General features: G+C 43.4%; 1 protein-coding gene and 1 long non-coding RNA gene across 2 annotated transcripts; one reads left to right on the top strand and one right to left on the bottom strand.

Moving 5' to 3' along the window:
* Nucleotides 1-7592: 7592 nt before the first annotated feature.
* Nucleotides 7593-11469, top strand: LOC123111153 (uncharacterized). The gene is made up of 2 exons (XR_006454172.1): nucleotides 7593-7823; nucleotides 11114-11469. It is a non-coding gene; the product is annotated as an uncharacterized lncRNA (long non-coding RNA).
* Nucleotides 10860-12541, bottom strand: LOC123111151 (CEN-like protein 2). Its single transcript, XM_044531839.1, has 4 exons — nucleotides 11916-12541; nucleotides 11756-11817; nucleotides 11551-11591; nucleotides 10860-11468 (listed from the first exon to the last, which is right to left on the bottom strand). Exons 1-4 carry the CDS (start codon nucleotides 12114-12116, stop codon nucleotides 11251-11253), a joined length of 522 nt encoding a protein of 173 aa, XP_044387774.1. The 5' UTR covers nucleotides 12117-12541; the 3' UTR covers nucleotides 10860-11250.
* Between the last annotated feature and the right edge of the window lie 7830 nt (nucleotides 12542-20371).

Consider the following 20371-nt stretch of genomic DNA (forward strand, 5'->3'; position numbering starts at 1 on the left):
CTTACTAGTTCTTGAGGGGAAAGAGAGATGAGATCTAGATCTACGTTTCCACCAATCACTTTCTCCTCTATATGAGGGGAACCCCTTGGATCTAGATCTTGGAGTTCTTCGTGTTCTCTTCTTCGTTCTTCTTCTCATTTTCCTCCCTAGCATTAGTTGCTTTGGTGGGATTTGGGAGAGAAGGACTTGGGCACTCTGTGTGTCCTTGCCATTGCATTTGGTGCATCGGTTTGAGTTCTCCACGGTGATACGTGGAAGTGAAGTTGAGTAGCTTGTTACTCTTGGGTGCTTGGTACCCTAGAGCTTGTTCCTCTTGGGTGCTTGGGCGCCCTAGACGGTTGGTGGTGCTTCGGAGCTCAATCATTATGGTGTAAAGCTTCGGTCAAGTGTTGGGGTCTCCAATTAGGTTGTGGAGATTGCCTCAAACATTTTGACGGGTACCGGTGACCGCCTCCAAGGGTTGCTAAAGTGTACGGGTTCGGTGACCGCCCCCAAGGGTTGCCATTTGTACGGCTTCGGTGATCGCCCTCAAGGGTCCCTTAGTGGAATCACGACATCTTGCATTATGCGAGGGCGTGAGTAGATTATGGTGGCCCTAGTGGCTTTTCGGGGAGCATTGTGCCTCCACACCGATCCAAACAAAGATTAGCATCCGCAAGGGTGTGAACTTCGTGATACATCGTCGTCTCCGCGTGCCTCGGTTATCTCTTACCCGAGCCCTTTATTTATGCACTTTACTTTGTGATATGCATATTGTTTCATGTCATATATCTTGCTATCACTTAGTGTTTATCTTGCTTAGCATAAGTTGTTGGTGCACGTAGGTGAGCCTAGTTGTTTTAGGTTTTGTGCTTGACAAATTAAACGCTAGTTTTATTTCACATTTGTTCAAGCCTAAACCATAATTATTTTAGAGCGCATATATATTCCCTCTCTAGGCGACATCCACAATCTTTCAACCTCCGACTTTGATTTAGCTCACTGCCGGTGCGCAGCTTCACGGATGTGAGTGTCGCCACCATTTCAACCCCCACTATCCGATTTGTTTGTGGCCTGGGTTAAACTCAATTTGGATCATGCCTCATACGAGTCGGTTCGTTCATAGCCCAAGTGGCTATCCTTTTGAATTAGATTCCAGGTGACGTCGATTCGAGTCCCATTCTATGCAGGTTAGGTGCCCTTTTTCTGCGTTTAGTGAGACACTGACCAATAGGCCCTCGAGCCATTGCTGATAATGCACATGTGGTATGACGGCCCCTCCCGTGAGTGGCTATAGCTACTTTCGTTTTTCTATGATTTTATATTTTCTCTCTCTTTTTCATAGATTGGAAAATAAAAAACCCAAAAAAATGGCAAGAGTTTCAAAATTTTGTTCACATTAAAAAAACTCTTCGTGTTTTAAAAAATGTTTGGAATTTCAAAAAGGTTTATTTTTTCCAAAAAAAATCAGAATTACAAATTTTCAAATTTGCTCACGTTTTCCAAATTTTATTATTTTATAAAATGTTCAAAGTTCTTCACAATATTCAAGAAGTCTTCGAAAGTTCTAGAAAATTTGTAATTAAAAAATTCTTCATATTTTTTTAAAAAAAATGTCAGTTTTTTCAGAAATTCTTTCTACTTTTCAAAATATGTTTAGGAACTTGCATTTTTCATGTTTTCATAAAAAAGTCATTTTGTTTTCAAAAAATTTCCCACAATATTTTTAAACCGTGCTATAGTAAACATGCATAGTACATTAGCCCAGTTGCGTCCAACAAGCGTCCAATAGGATTTACCGCCCGCGCCACCCGATTTCTTCCGGCGACCGTTCCGGTGCTTCCCCGGTCTATCCCCACGCGGCAGCGGTTTCCTCCGTCTCCCTCTAGTCACCGCCTCCTCGCGCGCGGTAGTCCTCCGACGAACAGCGCCCGGCCGCCCGCTGCCGCTTGGCGCCCGCAAGGTGTTCGACAAAATGCCCGCAAGGTATGTATTGCTTCCAACTTCACATTTGTATTAGTGCATGTGGTTTGTAGTTTTTTATAGCCTAGTTTTGAACATTGTAGATGAGTTCGTCGTATGATTCTTCTGAAGAAGAATTCGATATGGAAGAGGAGGAGGATCTTGCAATGATCCTAGCTATGCACATCAATAAAAAACCGAAACACGGTGATTCGGTTATAGGTCGGCAGAAAATTTGGAGGGATATGATCGATGCCCACAACAGATTGATGAGGCACTATTTTGTGGATAATCCCACATACCCCGAGTCGTACTTTCGTCGCCAGTTTAGGATGGGCGCCGAGTTGTTTGGGCGCATTGCAGAGAAACTAGCGAGCCATGATCGTTTTTTTCAACAGAGGAGGAATGCCGCCAGAGAGCTCGGGCATAGCACCTTTTAGAAGGTGATAGCCGCTTTGCGTCGGCATCCCCGCTGATCTAATTGATGATCACTTGGGCATGGGTGAGAGCCAAGCCATCATATGTGTCAAGCACTTCGCAGTTGGAATTGTGCAAGTGTTTGGCCCGGAGTACTTGAGATCTCCCCATGCTGAAGACGCCGCAAGGCTATTGGAGATGAACAAAGCTCGCGGGTTCCCAGCTATGCTCGGCTCAATAGATTGCATGCATTGGAGTTGGAAAAATTGTCCAAAGGCATGGCATGGGCAATTTCACGGCAAAAAAGGGTTTCATTATAATCCTTGAAGCGGTGGCCTATCAAGAGACTTGGATTTCACATGCTTTTTTTGGAATGCCTGGATATTTGAATGACATCAACGTTGTCAACCGGTCACCACTGATGAATAAGATTGCAAATGGTAAACTGCCACCGATGCAGTTTATTGCTAATGGTCGTACATACAACTATGGCTATGTAGGGACCAGACCTCAAACAGTCTGATCTCTGTGCATCAGTGTCATCCCTGGATCGGTAATGCTGACATGCACAGTACTCGAGGATTTATAACAGAGTAGCAATCACACACTTATTACATTGAATGTCTCAAAAAAGAACTTATTACAATAATATGGCTTAAGGCCATCTAAAAATCGATAACAGCGGAAGGCTTGGAAGATAAAGTGAGTCCATCAACTCCAACGGCATCACTGAGTGAAAGATAACGACCTATAGCACCTTACTCATCGTCTGAAAAGTCTGCAACATGAACATTGCAGCCCAAAACGGGCCAGCACATGGAATATGCTGGCAATGTAACACATAAAATAATGAACAGAATAAATGCTATCACTACATGCATATATGGCTGGTGGAAAGCTCTATGGTTATAGTTTCGCATAAAGCCAATTTTTCCCTACAACAAAGGAATAAATTTTATTTAACTATCATGGTAGTTGTTAAACATTGAGAAGGTTCCTCCAACTCAATCCCAATTAAGCATCATCATTAAACCCAATCAAATTATATTAAGAGTGATGAGATCAACATGATAATCCAAGAACTAGATACTCAAAACTCCATAACTGAGGACACGGCTAACCATGATTAGTTTGTACACTCTGCAGAGGTTTGCACACTTTTCCCCACAAGACTCGAATACATCCATGGTCGGAGATTCGAGACACAGTCTTTCTGAAACATTAACTTTTTACTCTGGGTGGACAGTTACACCTACTTTCCCCTACATCTGCTTGCCCACCACTGAAAGAGGTCATGCAACATACTCAACTATGCTAGAGACCATAATAGCTTGTGGTTGCACACGGAAGTTTCTAGCATGAATAATCTTATGATCCCTTTGAGCCTGGGTGGCGGACTGTAGGATGATCACACGGGTACTCAGGACAACATTGGATTCTCCAGGTGCCCTGACAACCACTGGGTACTCCAGGGTGCCACAAGCAATCCACCCAGATGTGTGTTTAAGTAGCCACCTTAAGTTAACCATTAATAAAACTCTCACATTTGTCATGAATCACTCGAACCAAACCACATCTACAAGCATAGCATAACAATATAAGCATTACGTAAAAGTAACTCCCAAAGTTTGATAGTAATCAGGGTAATAGGTTCTACCTCATCATCTACTTCCCAGAACCCACATGTTAAACAGATCCTAACCATGCAATTGTTTGAGGGTTGATCTAATGCAATAAAACTGGGTAGTAAAGAGGAATGATCAAAGTGTTACTTGCCTTGCTGATGATCCGTGAAACCTAGAGACTCGTAGTAGCACGCTTCGCACTCTGGGTACTCTATCGCAAACAAAATAATAGCATACAATAAGCACTCAACTGGAAGCACGGGTAAAACTCAAATAAAAGATCTAACAAGAAAGTTCAACTTGAGAACTCTAGTTTGCAAAAAGAATCAAATCAAACAAAATAACGAAACTCAAACTACGAAAGAAACAAGATCCGTTTACTAATCTGGACTAAAGTCAAATTTTACAGTACCAAAATCTTGTTCAAGTTGATTAAACAGAAAGAGGGCTTCGAGACGAAGATCTGGGCATTTGAAGCACCTGATTCCGATAAGCGAGCGAAAAGACAAACTAAAACGAAAATCAGGATAGAAATCGCGATCGAAAATAATCGCGGAAAACCCCTGAAAAAAGAAAAATTGATGAACAGGCTAAGGAACGAACGTTCGCTGTCTGATGCTAACGGATGAACATCGTTCGCTAAAACGAACGTACGAACGAACGTACGGATGGACGTCCGCTATTTAGCTAAACCGAATAAATAAAACCGATCTAAAAAAACGCATCTAGGTTTTCGAATAAAAACCAAACGGTTTTTGAAATAAAACCGACCGCTACCTCGGCAAGCGTGACGGCGGCAGCGGCGGGCAACTCCGGCGAGGGCGGCGTTCGGCGGCGGTGGGCGGGGATCGGCGGCGACGGTGGCGCGGCGCGGCTAGGGTGAGGGTTAGGGTTCGGGGTGGCGAGGTGGGCTGGCGGCGGGGGCTAGGCTGCGGCTTATAAAGCCGACCGGGCGAAGTGTTCGGGTCGGACACGGCCTGTTAAGTCGGTTGACTTTTAAAAAAAATAATTCCATCGCACAGAAAAATAAAGAAAAGAAATACTAAACATACTCCAAAAATCCTGAAATAAATTTTTCCCGTCCTCTAAAAATATAGCGGAAAAAGTGAACATTTATTTAGGCCTCTAATGCAATTTTGAAAAATGCAATTTTTCCTAATTCAAATAAAATAGCTATAAAACTCTGAATAAATTCTTATTTGATTTTAATATTTAACCTCCAATATTTCTTTATTTTGGGGAAGTCATTTTATCCCCTCTCTATTATTTTTCATATTGGAAATATTCGAAGAGAAAAATAATTAAAATCAAATGATCCTCTTTTCAAAATTTGAGAAAACTCAAATATGAAAATAACGAAATCCCCAACTCTCTCCGTGGGTCCTTGAGTTGCGTAGAATATCTAGGATCAACCCAAAATGCAGTAAAATATGGTATGCAATGATGGTCTAATGTATAACATTTCAAATTGAAAATTTGGGATGTTACAGGCTACTATCTTGCGGATGGCATCTATCCAAAGTGGCAAACATTTGTGTAGCCGTTGAAAAAACCGGAAGATAAAAAATATCTTGATTTCCACAATGCTTAGGCGGCGGCTAGAAAAGATGTGGAGAGAGCTTTTGGGATTTTTCAAGCCTAATTTGCTATTGTGAGAGGACAGACTAGATTTTGGGATCAAAAGATGCTTTGGTACATAATGCACACTTGTGTGGTCATGTACAACATGATCATCGAGAATGAGTGTGATCAAGATGTAGATTTACTCTCACTATGAGCTCTTGGGACATCTCGTGCGAGTGCGGCGGAGGGCTGAAAGGGTAGCCCGTTTTGTTACCTCCTATCATTCCATTCGACGTCCGGTGGCGCATGATGATCTTCAGAAGGATCTCATTAAGGAGTGGTGGGCTTGGAATGACTGTCAAAGAGCATCATGATTTGTGCGTTTGATGTTGTATTGTTGAACTATTTGTTGTATTGATGAAAGATACTATTCGTTTGAGTTGTAATACATTGAACTATTTATTGTTGATTTATTTTGTTTCTGTTTGATCTTCTTGCTTGTGTTTGAAGCGCATATGTTGTTGTGCGAGAGCACGCGCTGCATTTTAGCGCGCCTGCTGGAGCTTCGCGTGCTGCATTTTACCGCGGCTGCTGGAACCAGCGCCAGTGGCGGAGCTAGCATTTGACACCAGGTTGGGCCGCCCCAAAAAATCTTCAGTTTGTTCTTCGGGCACATGTCCAGTCCCCTTCCGACATACTAAGCTTTACTGTGTAGATTCCTACCATGTCTCTCAATAATATGGGTATGATTTCATCAGTTCATCTATATGTGCTGGAACTAATCAAATTCGTCTACAACTGAAAAACACAACTCATCTATGTAATATATAAACATGGCATCTCCCTTTCCATTTCCTGTCAGAGTTAGGCAAACAAAGAAATTTAACTAGAACCGGTCAAAGGGAATTTGAGGTTAGTACCTCTCTCGCAGTCTCCCAATCTGTTCGCCTGAGTGGACTGGGCGTCGTGGCCCGTGGGCGACTTGCCGGCTCCGGCAAGCAGTAGCAAGGCCAGGGCGACTGCCAGCTGGGCGCGTTGCTGCCACAGGCGTTAGGGAAGTTCCTCCTGGTGGCTGGCGAGGCGACGCCGCAACGGCGAAGCAAGGAAGCAGGTAGCAGGTGGCGAATTGGAATCGAGCCAGACAAGGGTTGTGCGGCCGCCTCGTACGGTGCGATGAGCCTGTGCACTGTGCGTGTTGTGCGTTCGACCTTCTTTCTCCCCCAACTGCTCTTTCTGTCTTGCTGGGCTTCTTTCCCACTGGCCCATGTCTTACTAATCCTATTTCATGTAGACAGGCCCAAAATCCCAGGATGGGCCGCAGCCCACCCTGTCCACTCTGTGGCTCCGCCAGTGACAAGCGTCATGCGCCGCGTCAAACGAGACAATCGATGCACTGCAAACTGGTTTCTAGCGCGCCGCGTTTTGGACGGTTGTTGGAGATTCTCTTAGAGATGCTCAAGTGAGAGCGTGAGACGTAGTCACGCCCCGCAACGCGCGTCAGGTAGGAGTTCTCGCAACTTTTTTTTGAGGGGCAGGAGTTCTCACAACTAGCGTCCAAGAGAAGAGCTCTCGGTACTGGGTATAGGTGGCCAAATGGGTCGGGATAGCTGGGCCGGCCCGGTAGCACGGCCGGCACGTGCTAAACGGGCCAGGCCCGGCACGCGGCACGCCAAGGGCTGTGCCTGGGCCTGAAGGCCGAGCACGCGGGCCGGCACGACACGTCCCGATTATCCTTTTTTTATGTATCCTAATGTGGCCCAACAGGTAAAAATAGGCTAAAAAACGCCCAGTGTGCAAAATAGGAGGCAGATTAGCGGGCCTAGCGGGCCGGTGGGCCGGCCCGATTAGCATATGGGCCGTGCCTGGGCTGCAGGCTGCAACACGCGGGCCGGCACGGCACGACCCGTATAATAATCGTGCCTTGGCGGGCCGGGCCGTGCCAGGCACGATTAGGATGGGCCGTGCCATGCCGGGCCGGGCTGGCCCGTTTGGCCAGCTATAGTACTGGGCTTAGGGGCAAGGAAAACGGGCCTCAGAACATCGTGGAAGGTGGGAAAACGGGCCACCGGAGGGCAGCAGGGGAAGGCTCGGGGGCCCGTATCCTCAGGGGTCGACGACGGCCATCCCGTCGACCTCGCTCCCGGCGGCAGGATGCCAGCCGAAGCCTCCAACCTGCGGGGCCGACTTGGGATCTCACCTTCGCCGTGTGATCGATCGCGGGTTCTCCTTGCCCCGCGATCGCTTCTGCCGACAAGTGCAGCGGTAGTGGGTGACATGGTGAGGATTCGCTCGGCACTCCCCTCTCATCAGATTCAAGTCGTAGGATTCTCCATTGCCTCACTTGTATCCTCTAGCTCCCCTTGCCGGTGTGGTGGCTGCGCGCCACTTTTAATGTGGTTATCATCTTATTCCAGCAACAATAGCAAAATTTGTTCCACAAAATGTTCTGTTCAATGTCGGTAGCAACTTTTTTTGAATATGTCGGTAGCAACTTGCCTTCTGCTGATTTGCTCAACTAGGTGCACGTGTGGTGCCCCTGTGCTTTCCGGTGGCTGCTCTAGAGAAATTTGGAATATTACAAGTTTACGCTGTAGTAGATGTTTCTCAAGGAATTATGCACAGTCTAGATAGATAGAAAAGTGTAATCGTGAAGAATGTTGGCTGAACTGCGGATCTGGCATACGAAAGGAATGTATACCTGTAGGTGTCGTGTGGACTGTATGTTAGGGGAGGTGGGGAAATGATTAGTGGGTTTAGTCTAATCCATTTTATGGATTGGTGAATTGAGATAAAAAGTGCGATAAGGGTAAGGATATATAGTGACAGGGATCAGAAATGGAGAAAACACCACTATTGTTGAGGGAACATTTATAGCCTGTACATATATGTAGCTGCTCATTATGCTTGCACTAACATCAAAAAGAAATAATAGGACAAAAGACAAAACAGCTAGGATATGGCATGTGGAATCCAAATCATTATGTTTCCATGCAACCTATTTGTGTAAATCTCCTTGTAGCCTTTCTACATCATGATAGTTCGCAGGCATCGAACAGAACACACCATCATTGGAAAGTGCAGATTCTGGTTGTTTGTACCTAAAACATTTGAATATCTAAAAATATTAGTATGTGATATTGTCAAGTGCAATATTTTTTGTACCTGCAATTCTTTCTGCCATGGATTCAGTGGATAAAATCTGAACGACTTGCAGTGTAAATCAGAAAACTTAGCTCGCCTTGTTTGATGTTTACTTCAAAAATATTGTGTTCTCGTGCAGAGAATTGCGTGTGCTCTTCTTGAACTTTGTAGACGCTGTTGAAGTATATATGTGGATTGCCTAGCCCCTTTCCATCAGTTCACACTTTTGGTTGCGTTGCCTAGTGCATGAAGCTGAACATGGTATCAGGGTGTCAGGTCTTGAGTTCAAGTCCTGGCTTTCGTGGTTTATCCAAAAATTGTTGCTGCCCCCCTCTGTGTCCACGTATAATAGGCCTCTTGAGCCATACCTCTGAGTCTATTCACGTGTTGACGTCCCGCGTCACACGTGAGAGGGGGTGTTGAAGTGTATATGTGGATTGCCTAGCCCTTTCCATTAGTTCGGAGTTTTGATTGCGTTCCCTAGTGCATGAAGCTTAACAGACGCCTCATTTTGAACCAAAATTTGAGCTCATCCTCTCCTTCTTATGCAGAAAACATGTAAATGTTTCTTTTTACCTGTAGTCTTTTGTGGTGATCAATGAAACAAGTCCTCTTGGATCATGTCTGTTTTGTTTTGGGATAAAACACTAAACTTGCTAAACTTGTTTTATTAATTGGAAAAAAATCTTGTGAGATTGGTACGTGCTGGTATACTTTGATTCTTTTTCTGAATGTCATGGTCTAAGCTTGATGCTATAATAAATGGTCAACTTAAAGCCAACAGTGTGAAAATGTTCTGCACAATTTGTCGCCGCTTTTAGATACTAACTAGAGATGTCATGTGACTGCCAACTACCATTGCTGGTAGGGTGAAACTTGTCATGCCAACAAATTATTTTAACACAAACCTTTTGTATATATAACTGTGATTCCATTTGATACTCGGGAGGATTATCTTCTTGAAAATAAAAGAATACCTAGGATGAACCATGCATATTTTCAAATAAGAATTAAGCACCCAAATCCAAGTCGAAGAGGAACCTAATCCATCCGATGGAGTTTACACCCACGGCTCACACCAACTGAGCTAGGACTGCCTGCAAAGATCATCTTATTGACACACATGATTCGTATTGATGTGATCCTAGGATTAGACTTTCTAATTTTATTTAGTTAAGATAGCTGAGATTGGAAGAGCCTTGTTCACTGTTAAACGTCGAACTTCTTACATGGGTGAATAGAGAAAATGCATACTGCTTGTTTGATAGTCCCAAAATATAAATATTTAGAAGATAAATTCAGAATTGATCGTGGATCATACTCTATTTTGTTTGATGTGAAGATATTTGCATCACATACTAGTCACTAGCAGTTCTGTTGACTTTCATTTAGTTCCCAAAACTCCAAAACTGTTCATTTCTATGTTATTTTCCCCTCATTTTATTTGCCTGCATGTTTTCCTACATTAATTGTCCAAATAGGTCGAGTTTACCATCGTGAGCAAATGGTACGTCCTGATCTACCTCCTCCGCTTGAAAGTTGCAAACCATGTCTTATTCATTTGCCAAGGTCTACCTGCCTATTTTTTATCAATTGGGTTCAGGATGAATTGGCCCAAATAATAATAATGAACTGGTTGGCTGGTTGCTCTAATGGATCCTTCGACATGTGCCAGGTCAGGCTTGATCTGAACTGCCAGGCCGTTAAAATGCCTCCTACCTTGTATGGCTTGGACTCAGCAAAATGTCAAATAGATAAAAGACTAACCTGGTTATATGATTAGGTACCGAACTGTGAGCTGAGCCATTATGTTGTAAGGGCACACAATTGGTTAATGTGCTACAAATAATGAATGTGTACAAGGTACTACCATATTTCTAGAGGATGGGGGAAAGAGGGTCAGTTTACAGCTAAATTTGAGTAAATTATTAATATGCAATGTGTATCAAATGGATATTGTTTTGTTGCTGGGTGTAAGAACATGATGAAGGCAAAATAGGGTGGGGGGTGGGGTTCCCACTGCGTACTTTTAGCATTTCTAGTGGGTGATCCTCTAGATCATGGATATCTCCATGTCTCTCTGAATATAGTGGCAGTGCAATACAGTTAGGAGGGTTTTCATTGTTCTATGAGGTGACACAACAATATCTAACAAAGTTCTGTTACAGGAGATTGCTTGTCAGAAAAGCCGAAAAGGTGCACATAACATGGAACCAGCATGCGACATACAGTAGATAAAGCCTTTTTGCCAGTTAGGATTGTCTACTTGACCCTGGATTTCGTGATAACTGGCTAATACACGACTTGGAACCACAAACATGGACCACTTGCTGCACTGGCATTTGTCAACATGATTATCAATCTTACTGCTTACAAAACAATCTAATTCTAATACAATCTTCAAAATGCATTTGATTTATTTGTAGATCCATGAGGAAGTAATGTGGCAAGGAAGCATTGGTTCACGAGCAAGTAATGTAGCAGACGAGTATCCACTTCGAAAAGAAGATTGGAACTCCATAGGCCTTTATTTGTCATAACTGGGACAACGAGAGCTGGATTTTCAGCGCCTCCTGGCAGCAGTCTCTCTCTGACAGTTGAAGTAGACAGCCGCCACAGGGAGGCCGAGGTCATTCTCCGCAGCAAACTGGCGGGTGTTGAAATGATCCCTGAAGGAAGGCACAGTTACAGTCTGCCTTCGCTTCTGCTTGAAGAGCACAAAAATGAACCTGTGGATGCCTATGTTCGGCTTTGGGCTCTCATAGCTTATAACTTCCCGTCCTGCAGTTGGAAAGTTGGATGGTTATTTATCAAAATGCAGAACATGGAATAGACCAATTCAAATCTGTTCGAAAGGACCTACCAAAAGAAGCATCTGTTGTCCCAGGTATATCAGTAACAATCCTGTAAGCGTGACATATATGACAAAATGGCTCCCATTAGAAGTCTTCAGAAAACAGTCTTCATATAAAGGCAATATGGAGATGTGCTGCTATCTAGCAACATATACTAATTTCTAGTTGATCAGTGGCCACCCAGCAGAAAGAAATGTGCAGAAGAAAGATTACCAGTGAAGGTGCTCCCTTAGATATGGATCACTTGGCCCTGGCACATCAGGGTCTGTCATAACCTGAAATATGAATAATTGTGGCCATTAGGAAGAAAAAACAAGTATATAATACTCAAGAGTTGGATATGGAGTTCCCGGATTGAATTAAATGCACTTACCAGTGTGAACAAGGATCGCAAGTCACCCCCTTGGACCTCTACTCGTGGTTTAGATACAACCGCTGATGGGTAGAGCTCATGGCCATTGAAGACAAGCTTGTTGGAGTTATAGGTCGTTACCATCTTCACACATGGGTTAAATGTATCAAGAACTTCTCCAATCACCCGCCCCACAATAAGAGGTTCCACAGACCTAGACATGGTTGGAAGGGGAGGGAGGTATTTTGGTCTTGCACGGTAAATGCTCTGTCTGGTTGTTGCGAAGCTAATATACTTCGATGTGCCTTGAGCTGCTTATTGGGCATTGCTAGAGTATGAGCATCTATTTATAGTGGCAAGAACGCTGCTTCTTCAAGTGTGAGACATGAGTAGTATGTGTGTTCTTTTTTAGTTGGGTATGCGTGGAAAGAACTGAAAAGGCCACACAGAGGATCTAACCACTTTTTCCAAGACAGCCAACCAAAGGCCTTGTTTCTTCTCGAACAGTTGCACACAGAATCTGTACAAGTAATACTTCATGTGTCTTCTTTTAAGTTCTAGGGACAATAACTATTTTTACAAGAATCATGAGGTATCAATGATGATAAGTACAAATGTGCACACTTGTTTTATCTTCATTTGTTGGTACATCTCTTCAGTTCTAATGTTTGGTATTGATATTAATATACTAGATAAAATAATAATATATTTGTCTTGATTGAAATGAAAAATTAATAATTAAAGCTGATGGTTTACCACTGTTGAGTTCTCTGAAAAGGTATTAAATCACTACCTCCGTGTTATTTCTTTTGGAAACATTAGACACCTTCATGCAAGTGGGACGCTGACTATCTTATGTTTGTACTCGACAGTTTTTTATTTTTTTATTTTTGCAAGAGTATCAGCAGATTGTGCTGCTTAGTTTTGCACATTGTTATTTTGTCATCTATCATTAGTATTTCCAAAATGTTATCAAAGGAACATTTTGCAAATTTGCAGTCACATTGCACTACATCTGTTTTTTTTTGGAGAGCACACCAAAAATACCTTAGTCACAAAAATACATCTAGATGCAATTGTTTGCAGCAAGGCAAGGAAGTAGGCCCTTGTGGAGAAAATGGAAAAGGAGGAATGATGCTTTTTCTAAACTATCAATTCATTTTTGCATACTTGATTTGATGTTTACAGAAATTTCTGGTCTGGCTTTCTGATATTCCGCTCTCTAAGTATTATTTTTGAGTTATCTAGTGGAGACAAACATGCGGCACTGCCCACGTGGAAGCCTCTTCACCCTCAAATGCTCGTCTTTGCAGCGTTGGTTGTTTAGGTAAGCCTCATTTAACTGTTTCTTTTTCTGTTAAGGAAAAGAAAAGTTGTTGTTGAGTTTAATTGCTGCTGGAATTAGAATCTTTCCTAAAACTGGCGATACCAACAGCATTACCATTATTAGCTGTTTATTCTCTTCTTTGGAGTAGTAAGGGAACACACCATGGAAGAGAATAAAGCAATGGAATGCTGTGCAGCCACCACTTCATTGTGTAGGGTGCTCTCTAGTGCCGAGATGTCATTTCAATGATAAAATTGCCAGTCATCTTGGTTGAGGCATTAAAATTGTATTTTTCTACATTTCCATAAGTAGTGGAGCCAAGTACAGCTTTATGTTACTATGTTCTGGTCTAGTGCCATCATGCCTGCTTGACATTTGTGCAGGGAGTAGTGGAGTCAAGTACAGCGTGTGAAAATTTTCCGCTCCGTTCTGATTCCATGTTGGTTTCTCGACACCTAGGCCTACCTCAAGTAGTGGAATCGAATAGCTATTCCAACCAGTGTAATTGTTTTCTCTCCATGAGCAGCATATTTTTTTGGTAGATGCATCATGACCACTGGTTCTGGTTAGTTGTTTTCCCACTTCTAATTATTTTCACTGAATTTCATGCTATTCTTCATCGAAAAAGGATTACTTGAAAAATGGCTATCATATACCCATTTGCATGGAAGGAAAAACAATACTGAGCACCTGCCAAAGTTCATAGAGACCTACGCCGTACAAGTTTTGTTTGGTATATATGCTGACAGACAGGACAGCAAGCAGAAGCACTTGGACAAGTTGCGATTGGAGATTGTGGAGTCCAAGTCGATGAAGAGAAGATGGTGCACAGAGAGTCCAAAACTCTAGGGAAAAGTAGGAGAATATTATAGGGAAAATAAATTTGGAAATCCAATTGTTTATTATTCTTGCAGGAAACCGAATGTACTACTCCCTTCATTCCACAATGCAGTGCGTGTTAGGATTTAATTAATCCTATTAATCCCTGCTTTTCCTAACCGAGGCGGTTGCCTCGCATCCCTTCGGTCGTACCCCTTCGGGGGTTATATATATGTGTGTAATCCCATCATCAATAATGAGAACGATTCACTTTTACATCTGTGCCAAGGCTCACTCGATTGTCTCTCGTTTCCCTTTCAACAGTGCGCTCGCGCTTCATGAGATTCAAGTTTGACCGTAAATTTAACCAACAAGACCGATTGCGGCGGGGTCAAAAATTATATCATTGAATTCATATTGAAAATACGAATTCACTGGTATAACTTTGCCCCTGCCGCAGTCGGTCTCGGGTAAATTTACGGTCAAACTTGAATATCGGGAAACGCGGGCGCACTACATTGTGGAATGGAGGGAGTATTAGGTAAGGTCTAACTAAGGAGCCTAATTGTGTTAGGAAAGGTCAAGAGCTTAAGCATCCACTTTATAAGGATGCGATGCATGTATCTTGTATTAAATCAGTGAAGAAGAAAGGTCTCCTCCATTTGCTATCTTGCAAATCCATGCTAACTAGCCCTAGTCTCGCCATACAGTGGATTTTTTTTCTCCAAAGGAGCCGAAGCTCTATATTAATCAAACACCAACACTACAAAAATCCCTAAAAGAAAAGGAAAATACAATCCATTCCTTGAGGAACCGTCCATCCTCTCCGTCGTGCACATTCCAATGGCACGCCAGTAACCGATCTCTATGGGGAAGTGCTGACTATGTTGATCCAAAAGGATCCATGGCTCGGAGAAGAAGGTGACACTGGGTCGATGATATCTAGATGTCCACCTAAATCGATGGAATATCCGTATCTATATCGTTGTTGCTGTAGTAGCACTGACCCGACGATGACACAACCAACTCCCCTTTTTGTCACAAAGATAAATGTAAACCTATCCACCTGATTTCGTCAGTAGATCCGATGGCGCACACACTGTCGAAGCGAGAGAAGACGGCGGAAGAGACCTTATTGAACACTAAGACCACCACCATTGGAAGGGCCGAAGCTGTGGATAACAAGGACCTACATGTCCTCTCAATCTCGTCGCCGATCCATCGACGCACATACCTACGGGGCTGGAGAAGAAGCCGAAGGAACCATTATTGAACACCGCCTTCCGAAAGACCAAATTGACGAACAAACAGAGACCTATCTAATGCCCCAAGACAGGAAACTACAACTCTCATTAGATCTTCATAATTGCGCTACACATATTAAGGTCATTAGATGTTCGCAAGTATACCTGCAGAAGTCACATGCATATATGATCCTGTAGATTTACATATATGTATGCCCACGAAAAGATAGGCATTATTTTTGAAAAAGACACCCAAAGGGATATTATAGTTGAAATTTATCAAGAAAAACAGTAGATGATGCAATGAAAAGACAACAAGATACAAACCAACAAGCAAAAAATAAAGTTACACAGAAGACCATAGTGGCCATCTTTTCCTTAGATTGTGCGACGCCCGCCGGAGCAGGAAAACTGCACTGCAACAACGTTCAAATGGACACCTACAAACGCCCTTGCCATGCTAGACTTTAAAGACCGCAATAGCTACTCATGGCTAGAAATCAGATCTGTTAAGTGTTGAAGTATTGTCGGTAGGGGCATCAACACACGGAACGTTGGCTTGCAATCCTTCACGACCATGCCACAGGGTTGGAGAAACCTGGTCATGCCGCAGAACAACTCAAAAGAAGATGTCGAAGTGGCCGCACTAAGATTAAGCCAACTGCTTGCCTTGATTAATACACTGACTGCCAAGATCTGAATAGAGGCAACAAATCTAGCAACACCGACTGTCTTGGTTGATGCGAAATTAGACGCCGTCGAGATAGGGAGAGGCTACACACACCTTATGCCAACGCGTCATCACTGGCCTTGTTGATGCGACGAAGGAAATAATAACTTACTAAAACTAGGGAAAACAGAAGGGGAGGGTCCTCACTCGGCTTGCCGTAGACAAACCGCGGAATGAAAGAGAGGAGGGAGATTGGGGCGGCAGTAATTATTGGCTTCCATGCAGATGGAGATGTTTTCTGTTTGCTGTCATAAACGTTACCCGACACCTTTTGGATTGCTTGAGCTAAAAGGAGCCGCCCATCAATCTTCCGTCCCTCACTCAACATGGAGAGTGGTAAGCAACACATGAATGCACATTGGTGGGAGGATCATTATGGGCCAACTTGGGGAGGCAAGGGGATACTCAGATGATGACAGCAGACTAGAGAGGGAGGATATCTTGTTCCACAGAATCTCCATGGGTCAATGTGTCACCTCTTGATTGAGTATGAGTCAGCACCCAAGCACTCAAGATATCAGCAACTGCCTGTGCCTTGGGTTGACAAAGGCCAGTGAGGCTAGTTCCGTGTGATTGTGAATTTGGTTCGTGGATGGGATGGTCAATGGCCAAGAGTCATCAAAGTATTTATTTTTTACCCCCACTTGACGGCAAGCCAAGCCAACGATCAGTGGAAATGTCAATATAATGTTCATCTCCTGTAGCAATTTATATGACTGAAAAATTACCATGGCATAGTCCTGTCGTTGTAGGTTCCCAAACTTGTAAAGAAACGTGCTTTTTTTCTTGACCGTATTTTTTTTACGATGGCAAAAGAGTTTTATTCTATATACATAGGGTTACGATCGAGAGGTAAAAGTTCCTGACAACAGACGAGATACTGTAGTTCACTGGGCACTGTCTTTTCTTTTTCACCAACAGTTGCTTAGCCTGAAAGGAGCATGTGGTCTACAGTTTGAAATATTCTTCTCAGTACCCACTTGCACAAGTTGCAGCCCAAGAACGCAAGGATGCGAGCAAAGGTCATGGAAGAGGGCAGTAGTAGTACGTGGTTACTACGCATGAATATGATCATGTGGTTTTGAAATTTATGATATCAACCGCGCGCACGCCTCTGAACTTACCACTGTTTTACGTCCACTGGGCTGAGCAATGACCAAGAGTCGTACATATATCACGACAATTGTGTGATAGCATCTCCATTATCCAACAACTTGCTACCCAACGTCCTTTTCTTCTTTCTTATAAAGGGACTACGCTGGCAAGAGCAGTCCTGAACAATTTTTCAGTTAAAGATAAACAAAATTCTGCACATGCTGAGGCTGAGCAAAGGGGGAAAAAAGGCCCAAAGCTAACAGCTAAAACCAACTATGCAAGCCACAGAGAAATGACAGCAAAGTTGATGTCCAATCCTGACCAAGTGCTTTGCGAGAAGCGTTGGGCCAAGTCATCAGCACATCTTTGTTGCGGGAAACCTTGGGGTAGTGGCGCTTCCACCAATTCCATAGGGGTGTCTAAAAAACAAAAACAAAATCCATAGGGCAGAGATAAGCACTGTCAACGAAAGTTCACAAACCCCGGTACAGCTGAGGTCTGAAGACATCCCAGAGAAGAGCCGGAACCAGCAGGCAAAACCTGCTGAATGGATGAACTATGTACAAGGATATATTCCGCAGATTCTGAGAGAGTACATAAGAGCAATTCAAACCGATCCTTAACAAGTTTTAGAGTAAGATTTCACTTTTCCTCCTCTGAACTATACTTTCCACCCCACCCCACGTCGCACCCACTCCGGCGCCCCCCTACTTGCCTCTCCACGCGCCACCGCCGATCCCCGTAACACCTGCCGCGCTCCTCTCCACCTCGATTTGATCGGTTCTCGTTGCCGGCAGGGCCTAAATCTGTAGATCTACGACCATCGACGCCGTCATCGGAATATACGAACTCAGTCGCCGGCGCCAACACGTTTTGGATGGATTCGACGGGGACCGAACCATGCACCCCCCTCGACTGCTCTGCACGACCTCTCGGTATGTCCTCCTCCTCTTGGCGCTCGCATGTCACACGTTGGCTGACTATCGGTACATCCACGTCCGACCGTCGGCCTGGCTCAACACTCGCCCAACAGGTCGACGGCTCGCCGTTGCCGGTCATCAAGTGTGACCACTACCCACGACACGTGTTCCGCGGGGTTTAAGCACGCGGAAACATCCCGGATGGGTGTCCTACAAGTGTGAAAAGGACGGAGTGAGTGCCATTTTGTACAAGTGTTCTTTGGATTCGTCGCAATTTGAAACTCATTGTTTGCTCAAATTTTTTTGTAGGACGGACGCAAGTTTTGGTATTGGAAAGAAGAGTACATTGATCTATTGATAGCGAGAAATTTGCTAGATATTCATGGGCTACTTGCTAGAGATGAGACTAGAGAGGACGCAATGTCCAAGTACGAGGAGGCGAAGAAGAAAAAAGTATACAAGTTCGAGAAGCCAATGGAGAAAAACAACAATATGGGCAATGAAGCCATAGGAAAAAGCATTGATAGGATTAGTAGGAGCAGCTAGGGAAGTTGCTTTTCTATTAAAGTGTGCAATTTTTCTTTTAAAATTGGTGAAGTACATGACCAAGATGTCGTTTAATCAAATAGTATAATAGTGAAGTTTATGTCAATGGCCAAAAAAGAAAAAAATTGGCAAAATAATATTTTTACTCCTCTAAGTTTAAGGGGTCGGTCAAAACCGCTTTTTTAGAGGAGCAAATATGATCCTCTAAATGATACTCGACCATATCTTCTTCTAAATTTGAGGGGATCAGTTAGAGATGCTCTAACCAACATGGAGCCTCAACCCATCCCGCAAGCATTCGGACATAGCTATTTGGACGCGGTTTGCCATACAACACAGTACCTCATTGGTCCGTGGACCTGTTCGTACGTTTGTTTTCCTGCAAACCAGAGGGGTTTTTCTAGCGCCCGGACCGCTTTCATGTACATATCTGACACCTCGGACCCACCCAAAAACCTTTCTTCTGCCCCTTCCGTGTGAAGCGCTTGTTGTGCATTCATGTCAGTCAGCGCTGCTACTCCCGTCGAAGTTGTTGGATTCTCCGAAGAGGAAAGGTGATGAGACATAGCAACATAGGTATTTCCCTTAGTTAAGAACTAAGGTTTATCGAACTAATAGGAGTCACCAAGCTAACAATATAAATATCACCTGCACACAAACACAATACAAATGCTTGCACCCAACTTGGAAAGGGGTTGTCAGGCCCCTTTGCTATTTATAATATTAAGAGCAAATAGATAGTGACAGTAGCAAAACGACAAAAGGTACAGGAAAATAAAATAGAAAATTTTGTTAGAGTTTTCTATTGATCGAGAATGGACCCATGGTCAAAGGTTCATTAGTGGCATCTATCCCGAAATCATACAATGGCATGAGCAAATTACTATTTGGAAATTGAAAGAATAGAGGCAATTTATAACTATGATCATTTATGGTGTAATCTCACATAGGCATTACGTCCGTGATAAGTAGACTGTTAATCCAACTGCATCTACTACTATTACTCTACCCCAAGACCACTATCCAACATCCATCTCAAATTATTTAGTTTGCAAGAAAAAGAGTAACGCAATAAGCAAGATGAAATTATGTAGACAAGAAGAAATCTAGCAATAAGATTAAACCCCGTCGTTTTATCCTTAGTGGCAACAATACAAAGATGTGTCTTGTCCCTTTCTGTCACTAGGATATAGAAATCATCGCAAGATTGAACCACTACCATGCACCAATCCCTCTGATGCACTACCCATTTATCTTGGCCGGAGAAGACAAATAAATCAGAAAGCATACATAGCTATTTAATTATGCAGCAAAGAAACTTCAAGATATTCAATATAAATCAATGAACAAATTGATTATAAATCCGCAATTCATCGGATTCCAATGGACACACCACAAGAATTACGTCGAATTGATCTCAGAAGAGAACATGGTATTGCAGATCCAAAAGAGAAGAGAGAAAGCCATCTAACTACTACTATAGACCCGTAGGTCCTAAAGGAACACTCATACACCATCTAAACGAACGATTGCCTACCCTGTTGAAACTTCTTATTGCACCTCCTTACCTTGCTTTCATTGACATTCTTGAATTTCAACTTGAGAGATGCCTCCATGCCACGTTCACTGAGTTAGCCCCCATGTACCTATCTTGTGTTGAGCTCCGTCCTTCCCGAGTCTTTCCCCCTTACTCCACCCCTTAAATCTCGGGACGAGATTTCTTGCAGCGGAGGAGAATTTTGATGCCCGGATAATTAAGCTACAGTAACCTCACCCTAATGATGCCATGTCATCAC

Source organism: Triticum aestivum, chromosome 5B (assembly GCF_018294505.1).
Source record: "Triticum aestivum cultivar Chinese Spring chromosome 5B, IWGSC CS RefSeq v2.1, whole genome shotgun sequence".
Classification (NCBI taxonomy): Eukaryota; Viridiplantae; Streptophyta; class Magnoliopsida; order Poales; family Poaceae; genus Triticum; species Triticum aestivum.